The following is a 10,017-nucleotide window of genomic DNA, read 5'->3' as shown; positions in this document are numbered from 1 at the left end:
GGACGTAGTCGTACAACGTCCTGCTTCTCCCTGCCCTCAGAAGTTGGAGTTCTTCAGGTGTGATCTTACACCCAGCCACCTCTGAAGATCCTGCCCTTCCTCACTCCTCTGCGACCAGGACAGACACATCAGAAGTGCAGTATTTTTGCTATCAAATAGCCAAGAGAGAGGAGTCACATTCAGGGAGGACTCCCAGCTTTGCACGGTGCACAGCAAAAGGTGACCCTGTGTAAGCACAAGAGACCCACCACGCTGAGGACCATCCATCTACCTGCTTCTACCAAGCATCTGACAAAACAATTGCAGCACCTAAGCTGCAGATTTCTCCATCTTAATCAGAGATTTTGCTACCTGGAAGCATACAGAATACCTAAATAATAGGACTGGCATGAAAAATTATTGGAGAGGCTTTTTTCTAGATCAAGCTTCCAAAAATGGGACTGTACATGATGGGAATATTTTTGGTTTGTAAAAAGGTGTAAGCGCAATCGAGCAAGCATGTGCTAAAGACTAAAGCAGATTTGTTATTCTGGACTGTCATTTCCTATCACCGTTCTCTTTTTTGAAGGCATAATTATCTAAACATGTGGCTTTTAATACTTACAATGCTCATTAACTCGACATTTGCATGTCTCACCATTCCAGCTTTCACACAAAGGCTTAAGGTACCAGCTCGAAGATGCAAAGCCTTGGAGAACATTGAATGCTCAGTTTTTAGTGGGGATAAATCTTCCCAAAAAAGATACATTTGCCTAATTTCAGAATTTCATTTTGATGATATGTCTCAAAACTCTCTAGACCATGGCCATCGGGAACACGTTCCCATGTTTATCCAAGGTGCCTTTGATACTTAGTTTGATCAGTAAGACAAAAGATTCCTCAAACTAGACAGGCCCTAAAAAATGAAATCTTTTTCTGTAAAACACAAGGGAATTCTTTACACTTGTTTCCCTGTTGCAATTTAATAACAGGTAGATCTAAAATCACAAGCTTCTTAAGGAGTAAACCTGTAACAACAAACATGCCCGCACACTTATCAGAAGAAAAATCTGGCTGGGAGTTAAAAAACAGCAAATACATACAAAATTACAAATCATTAAAAAGTATCTAGTTCGTTTCCTATTAAATGGAAAAAAAAAACCAAACCCAAGCTTACTAATGTCCAACAATCATTCTCTCTCATTTCATATTTTGCACTTCATACTTGAAAAGAGAACAAAAGGATCAAAATAGACAGTTTTGCAACTGTTGCTCTGAAAGGTAATCATCTTACATTTACACTGAAAAATAAAACAAAATTACAATTAAAAAAGCTTCCTTAACAAGCTGCAGTAAAATCACACTTTTGTTTCCTACGTACACTTTGTTTGGCAGCGAGAGCAAGGCATCCGACAGCAATACAGCAGTAATTGTGCAAAAAAAAAGGACGGTGATATAAATCACCAAAGGTTAATGATCAGGATGTGAACAGAGGGACTTGTTTACAGAAATAGCATGCAATTTAAAATTTACAAGAGATTTAATGCCACCGCTTGGCAATCACTAAAATCAACAGCCCAGAAAACAGTGACATTAAGAAAAATATTACAGTTATAATCATTCCAAAATAAGTCAATTAGTGTTAGGGCATGCGCTTGCGATTACTTGACCCATTTGGTTCGCACTTAAGTGAAGAAAAAAAAAAAATCCCCCTCCCTTATACCGAGATTACTGAGTTGTGACCTATTTTGCATTCCCTATTTCTTACACCATCCCTCTCTTACATGCTGTTGGAGATGGTGGCGGAGGGTGGTTTTTTTTTTTCTCTCTCCTTGCCTGGCTTCCAAGTAATTCTGACCTTTGACATTTGTAATAATAAAAAAAAAAAAAAAAGACGGAAGTTTATAATTGTGTTGTTCAAATGAAGGTGGAGGGGGAAAAAAAAAATAAAATTCAATGTGCTATTATACAAAAGGCATGACGGCTGTCTTCGGTGGAAAAAAAGCAATGTAAGTCAATTTGTGAACTTTGGCACCAGGTGACCTTTAGAAATACAACAATATACAGAATTTACAAGCAAGAGTAGCACATGCAAATGACCCGGCACTGTCTCGCCTTTGGATTAGAGCTGCAAAGAGCATTATGGAGAAGGCTTGCACAAAACAAATTAAGACTGTTACTTAAATGTCACGGCACACTATTGTATTTGGCTACAGATCATTACACCTGATACTAACACTTTTAAAAACTGTAATAACTTGGGAAATATTACATTGAGTGCCCACATGTAGAAAGGGAATATATATATAAAAAAAAAAAAAAAAAAAGGAGAAAATGGGTTCTTGAAGTAATTTAAACATCACCACTCCACGACTAGAGGGAAAGGTCAAAATTTAAGTAAGCTGAAAGGAACATGAATGGCAAAATAAAATGCACAAACAAAAAGATGAAAAGACCAACTGGAATGACTCTGCAAACACGAGATGAAAGCACGCATGCTTTGGGCAAATTTGATTTCCATGCCCGCATTGGGTAAGGGAGAGACGCGAGGAGGACGATTTTTGGAAAAGCGGGTTAAAAAAAGGGGTAAGAGAGGAGGTGTTCATCTAAAACGGGTGGGTTTGTTACCTTCGGTGTTGGTGCTGCTGCTGCTGTATATATTTCGCAGGCTACCAACACGGTTTAGTTTCCAAGCTTTGCGTTTGGCTGCGTCCAGAGAGCAGAAGGGGAAGAGAAAAAAAAGAGAATAAAAATAAAGAAAAAGGAGGAGAAAAAATAAATGAAAAAGGGGAGAAAAGAAACATCAAAATAGCATGTAAAGTAAAATACAAGCACAAGCCTGTTAACACGTGAAGAGCTACACACAGAAAACGCACACAGGACTATACAGCCTCTCCAACCCACGGACGATACGGAAAGCCTCTTATTGAGAGTGATTCTGTAAGTCTCTACAACATGACACGATTTGACAAGATTAAATGGATCTGCTATTGGAATAGACAAAACCAGACCAGTAGAAGTAAAAAAATGCAGGAAGTATTTGAACAGAGGATACAAGACTAGACAAAACAGCTAGTGCAAAATGCGATTTAATTAATAACAAAACACAGCCAGACGAGAGCTCCTTTTCCTCCAAAAGCCCATATTGATCACTTGGTGCCTGTAGTTCACCTCTAAAACACCTTTTTACATCATCACCTTTAAAAGCTGAGGTGATGATATAAAGGTCTTAAATCCTCACCACAAGAAAGCGTGTTATTTGTAGCACCGAGCTTAGAGGCATTACTTAATTATTTTGAAGAGTGTCAAGTAGACATTGATGCAAATGATGTCTGTGGTCCTCCCCTCCTCCCCCAGGCAAATCCCTGCAAAATCAAAGTGTTTATTTGGAAAGTAAAAAAATGTATATTCTTTATATAAGAGGCAACACCCTCGCTTTATTAGAATTGCCCCAAACTTTGAGATTCCCTGAGTTCCCAGCTGCCGTTTTACAATTAGCAGAAAGTATTGCTCAAAAGCACTCCATTCCCATGCTCATTAGGAGAGAGCACATTTTCCCGTTCTTTAAAATCGACATGTTTTGCCTCAAGAGCGAATTCACAGCGTGAAAAGTATGTTCAATCAACAGCATGTTTAGCCTGAGTTTCATCAGACAGAAACCGTATGAAACATCCGAGTACACCATGACACTGCTGGCACCTAACAGCGACTGAAGTAACAGAGATGTCCCCTCTTCTTCACCCATGGACATCCCCACGTCTGAGGAGGGGACTGCGTATCTGCTAAAAGGGGTATCTCTCCTCGAGGCTTTCCAGCCACCGCAGCAGCTTACCTAGTCAAGATGCAGCACTGCTTGGCATGCCACTATGTTGTAAAATCTGTTTTATAGGAGCAGGGAGGAGATCACTGGGGTCAGTGACAAATGGAAGAGCATCCAGACCTCCTTCTGAGCCGCCTTTCTCAGCCGGTCACCCAGCCCTCCTGCCCACAGACAGCGGAGAGCTTTGAGTTTGGGTGTGAGACTTCTAAAAAGGACAGCATCAGTTACATTAATTATAATTAATTTCTAAGATGGGTTTGAAAATGGAAGAGTCTTCCACTCCCATTCAGCTCAGAGGCTGTTATGAAGAAACTCATATGGTAAATCTGTAGTAAGACCATTCTCCCCCTCACCACAGATGCTCCTCACCCTTTAGGATGACATGAACACTGCACAACGTAGCGAGTACTGCGATACCTGTGATACAACCATTTTAAAATTTTCTTCCTGTATTTACGAGGGAACTTTTTTAATGCCTCATGAAACTCAGACCAAATGGCTTCTTCCACAGAAAAAGAACAGTGATATGAAGTCATTCCAATGTTTAATAAAAAGCTTGATTTTCAGCTAAAGAGCTAAGGCTGGAAGAGAAATGCCTAAACACTCTAGACTGTTAAGCTATATGCTGTTTTAATAAAGCCACCTGCAGGCTCTAATGCTCTATACTCAAAGGGAAAACGGAGAACTGGATGTCTGAGTGACATCCTTTAGAATGCATCTTGCTGAAATTAAAACAGATAGCACTATCCGGAAGGCTAAGTTAGATCTATCTAAAAATTAAAGTTCATCAAATCTAGAAGTATCTTAATTGCGTGCATCCTTCAACATGAAAAAATCTTCAGTTTTAAGACATGTTTAACAAGTCCCAGCAGGTACCAGCAACTAGAGAGGCACAATTTCCCCAGCTGAAAACTTGTTTTTCCTGAAAAAAATTTACATATAAATAGGCAAAATCGAGGTTTGGCACCCCTCAGAAAGGGAGGACCATCTCCAGTACACAAAGACCCTTTCCCGGTCCCTTTTCATTTTTCACACTTTAATGGCATGTTCGAGTACGGCTGTAGGAGTAGGAAGTGAACTCACAGCCTGGTTTTCTATTAACCTATTGATGAAATAATCCATTTTAATGTGTTAAGTGTCATGCCTTTTTCTTCTCTTTAAACAAATGGACATTTTTGCAGTGACGCTGAGGTCCTGATACATCCGAGTGTGTCCTTTAGCATTGATCAGGCTCCAGCCTGCTCTCTCCTGGTGCTCTGCTGTCTTTGAGGATTCAATAATATTATCAGCAGCAGGGTTTGGACACTGCCACGCGCAGCCTCCGCGGGGTGACTGATGTGCGTGCGAACACCAGGGCCCAGCTTAGCCATCCTACCTTGCCTGCCTTCAAAATTACATACACACATTTTTGTCACCTACCAACATGGCCTTAATGGGCACTGGCGGTCATTATTTCCCTGGTTTGTCTTTGACTTGTATCCCAGGATATTCAGTCCGTCCGGCCTGCCTTCACTTGCCTTTTCAAAAGTTAATTCAACAAAAGCTCTTGTTGCTAGCTCTGGATATCTATGTCTATATATGTAGTATATATACACTTAAACAAACAAATAAACCCCAACTGGTTTCCAATAAAAAGCTATAAGAAAGACTTCATTATTTACCAGCAACAAAGCTCCCTAATTAGAAAGATCTTCAAGGTAGATTGAAGCAATTTCTGGAAGCCTGTTTTCTTCAAAAAGGACATTAAGAAGTGTCTCTAACTAGAGATACTAGAAAAGCCCAGACAAACACGTCTCTGAAATGTCAAATATCTGGAACGAAGTTAACTATTTCCCAGAAGACACCGGGTATTTAATTTAGCTTGTACCGAAATGGCAACTAGTATTCTGCCTAGTGTGTTGTGCTAGCACAATCTGAATGACTAATGTATTTTAATAATGTTTCAAGAAAATCTTTTATTAACTTTGACACTTGCCCTGATCTCTGGCTTCGCTGCCAACAGAAAAACAACACCTCGCAGCAATCAAAGCAGTCCCCCCATCCCGACCACTGTGTAGACACGGAGTAGCAGCACAGTTTCTGCTCTTATCCAAGCTCATTAACTCAGAAATTTAGATTGCCAAGATTAAACTCCTATCTTCGCTGGGCAAATTAATTTGTGCATCCTAACGCTCAACCTGGACTAGCAGAAGAAGTCATTATCTGTCACCCAATGGCACAGAGCTCGGCTTTTAACAACCCCGCAAAATAATGCCAGGATCGTTGCAGCGTTCGACTCTGTGCAAGCCATTGCCCGGCCATTCCTCCCCGTAGTGACCCCGAGAAGAAATCGCAAAGCACCAAACCATGAAAGCTTTGACTCTCGGAGCTTGAGATGCGGTTTTTTAAGATGAAGGGTTAAAATGATTTCTTGAGTTCTTGCAAGGAAGCTGCTTTCAATTGTATCACCTGTGATGGGATGCATCACATATGTACGGGGGTATCTTGTTCAGATACACCAGCTAAGGTCCTGGAATCTACCAGATTGATTTGCAAGGAGGAAAGAATGATGAGCTTCTATGTAACTATGTCAAGTGTTACAATGGGCCATACGTATATTAATTTTTTTATAGCAGGAGCTAGTCCTTAGGTGGGACAGAGGTCAGCAATTGTTCACTCATACCAGAGAAATATTTAGCTGCTAGCTGAAAATGCTATAAAAGAATCACACACTAGCTAAACAGACACGTCCGCTCAGCCCTAGAAAGTCACACACCAACCTGGGGACTGAATTTTCCTTTCTGAGTAACGTAGAAACTAGAAAAGCATTCCTGTCTTCCACCAAAACATCACCTGCAGTACCTGGCAATGCTGCTACGCATTTGGAAACAAGTAATTCCTGGGTTTGCATATGCCTGGCAAACAAGCAGTTGCTTGCTTGTTTAATCAAACTGCCTGGGTTTGGTTTTTTTTTTTTTTTTTAATGTCATCCTACATTTCATCATAATTTTTATGGCAAATGAATGATATTGCAATTGCAAACTTTTGCTGTGGTAGAACTCTGCAGTTCCTGCATCCAGGAGAGAGGACTGGATGAGCCCGTTTCCTTCCCCATCAAAGGGGTTATCGTGGGCATATAACCACAGCCTCTCCAGAAGCCCTCCCATTTCCCTCCTTCACTCCTACTACTTTACTTATCCAAGGCGCTCTTGCAACTTTTTCATTTTTAATACCAGCGTTGTGTTTCAGGGATACTTGAAATGTGGTAGCTCAGACTTTTACAAAGTACCTTGCCACCTCTCCATCTAAACTCTAAAAAAAAGTCCAGCTCAGTCCAACAGTATAAGCCAAAACCCTTGCTATTGTTCATTCAGACCTCACCTAGGACTACTTAGAAGCAAAAAAACCCCAAACCGAAACCCCAAGAATAAAGATTTCCCAGGTGTTGCCCATGACCTCCATTTTGCCTCAAGAATTCACAGAAGCCCTGGCCAGGACAGACGTGTCCTGGTGTCAGGAGATGAGCCTGGCCTTCAGCACCCACAGAGCCTGCACTGAATTAAGACCCAGGAGATGAAATATTCTAGGCCGAACGCTTGCTCGAGCCACTTAGAAAAGTGTCCTTTTGCATCGTTTCTATCAGCAAACGCAGTTTCTCTGGTTGCACACTCCTTGCCTACAGCCGGGAGGCGGACACAGCCCTGCAAAGCAGCACGCCAAAATGCTACTTGGCGCTTCACAAGGGCTGATAAATATTTTTCGATGGATGTGCTCTCTATAAAATAGGGCTATCGTACCAGTGATCTGTTGTTTCTGAGGGGGTTGCGTTACCCATGTCGGCTGTCAAGTTTTCTTCAGCTCTGCACATAACATTATATGAAAGTCAATTCAAGCTGTTGGCACGCAACCCTCGTTCTAGCCTCAAAACCATCGTGCTGATGCACCGAGTCCTGCTTGAACAAAGCCCTGCCATCTCAGGGAAGCGGCAAGGCAAACTTCTCACACGTATCACTCTGCAAACATAACTCAACCTGAAGAGTCTTGAAATGGGACAGGTTGTGTTTCCAGGAACCATAAATGCCTTTTTTCCCCCTTCGCTCTGCTGCATCTGCCACTAGTGCCAGACAAACGCCCTGCCACAGAAGGGTGCTGAGATGCACCCACCTCATGCGACACAGGCACCAGAAAACAGCCCGGAGAGAGGGCGATTTCTACGACCACTGGGCAAAAGTCAATCGTTACAAACAAACTGCAGGCAAAGGAGCGTTGCAGCTCACCAAGCAATGTCCTGGGAATCTAGATGCCTAAAAATTGCTAATGGTGCAGGCCTTCCAGAGTTGATTCAATAAACTCAACTTTCCGGAAAATACACTTTGACCTCTTCTGGAGTTAAGGTTCCAAACAAACTTTTTCTGCTTGTTGATTTTTGAAATATATTACTCCCACCAATCTGTCCTTCTGTTTCACGAACCACACGAGAACCATACGGCTTGCAGATCTACATCTTGGACCTTTAAAACCCCATACAAATCTGGAAGGGTCAGAAGTGTTTACTATTGTGGCTTTCCTATGAAGAGCTTAACAAACTACTGAAATCAAACATGACTTAGGACACTTGTGGTTCAGTGCGAAGAAATGCTACAGACTGGCTGTTACAAACAGAGAGAAGATCTGTGGCTGTAGAGCACATAGAGCATGGGAGTCGTGAAGGTCCTTGCCATGACTCTGCAGGTACTGACTGGACTCACTGTGCTTGACCAGAGGCAATTCCACTGTTATTTCAGTTTTCCAGGTCCTTATCTGCAATTTTTCAGTTTGTAAGGCAGAGACTGTAATGCACACGCTCTGAAGTGGAAGCTATACAGGTTATTTAATGGCTGTACAAGTCTTGAATCCAAACACCACTGAAAGAGAGCAGCGCTAAAAACTGAATCCAAACAGAAGATACCTAAATCTAGTGGGAGATGATTACATGTTAGGTCTCTGTCCATTACAGTAAGCCCTGATGATAAAATGGTGGCAACAGCTCGCCGTTTCAGCTGAAGCTCTGGGAGGACATCCAGCTGTATCTGGAGACATAGGCAACGCTCCGTTTGCTGATGCTTTTGAGCACTCCACTTTGTGAGCTGAACTATAGTCAATTAACATATGTGCTGTATGTAAAATAAGCTTGCTTGTATGTTTTAAATGTGTCCATCTTAAAGTGAAAGTAGGTATGTCGGTATATGAAAAAGAAAACTAGGCTTCAGTATAACCTTTTGTTAAGATATGGAGTAACTGGGAATCAATTAAACCTAATGACTCCCAATTACCACATATCTTTGTATTTGTTCAGGTAATAACTTTACATCTGCGATCAACCCCTTGCAGACAGAGTTTCTGTATTTGCTTTCTTTAATAGGGATGCTATTTATTCTGTGTTAATGAATCTACTTTTCCTGTCTAGTTTAGTTAGGTATTGTAGTAAATATGTTTACCACCACTATGACCACACAGCATTATTTCTAAAAGCAGCAGATGCTGTTAGAAATACTTACCCATGTGTTTGTCTGAGGATACATCTGTTTGATACCTATGAAGTTCTCTAAGGATGCTGAAGATACTATACTCACCAAAACACCAGACTAACCCCCTTCAACTTGCTCAAATTCAGTTCTTTATACACTTTGATAAGCAGAAATATGCTTTTACTCTTCTAAGAGTCTTAATATCTACAGTCTCACCCTAAAAATCTTCCTCCACTGCTGTACTGAGAAACTACAGACGTGTTAATGTCACCTCTGGTCTCCATGTGACAGAGTTCTTTGTTGATTAGATAAATAGTCCTCAGATAGCTGATTAAAAAATGATGTAGCCGTTAGGTTGTGTGTCCAAGCCTTGTCAGCCATGTTGGATGTTAAAGTGTGCATGAATTACATCCCTGGAGTGTGCTGAACAGTGCTGATTAAATGAGGCACGCCACAGCCCTCAGCATCAATTATCAGAAATAATAGGATCTTTTCACCTACGCTAGAGGAAGGGGGCTGGGGATGGAGTCGGCGTGCCACTCGTTTCGCAGAACATCTCATCATCAGCTGCACAAAATAAATAACACTGCCCATTCACCTAAGGATGTTTGTTTATTTATTCTTATTGTGGAACAATTAAAGACCGAGAAGATATATGAGGAAAAACCTTCTCCCATAGCATAGGCCAGGGGAACGTTTTTCATATAATACCTGTGCAACATCTATCCAGGA

The 10,017-nt window shown here is 41.3% G+C and overlaps 1 protein-coding gene across 1 annotated transcript in view; it reads right to left on the bottom strand.

Moving 5' to 3' along the window:
• The window catches only part of LOC104075577 (arf-GAP with GTPase, ANK repeat and PH domain-containing protein 1), a 60,861-nt gene extending 53,248 nt beyond the window's left edge, over nt 1–7,613 (bottom strand). Inside the window, exon 1 of the mRNA XM_009576128.1 lies at nt 7,610–7,613. Within this exon, the coding sequence (XP_009574423.1) occupies nt 7,610–7,613 (4 nt within the window). The remainder of the gene's footprint in view (nt 1–7,609) is intronic.
• Nucleotides 7,614–10,017: the final 2,404 nt, after the last annotated feature.

The sequence above is a fragment of the Fulmarus glacialis genome, unplaced genomic scaffold (genome assembly GCF_000690835.1).
Source record: "Fulmarus glacialis isolate BGI_N327 unplaced genomic scaffold, ASM69083v1 scaffold11634, whole genome shotgun sequence".
NCBI lineage: Eukaryota > Metazoa > Chordata > Aves > Procellariiformes > Procellariidae > Fulmarus > Fulmarus glacialis.
Note: the sequence above shows the minus strand (reverse complement) of the source record. Positions and strands in the feature narration are given on the sequence as shown.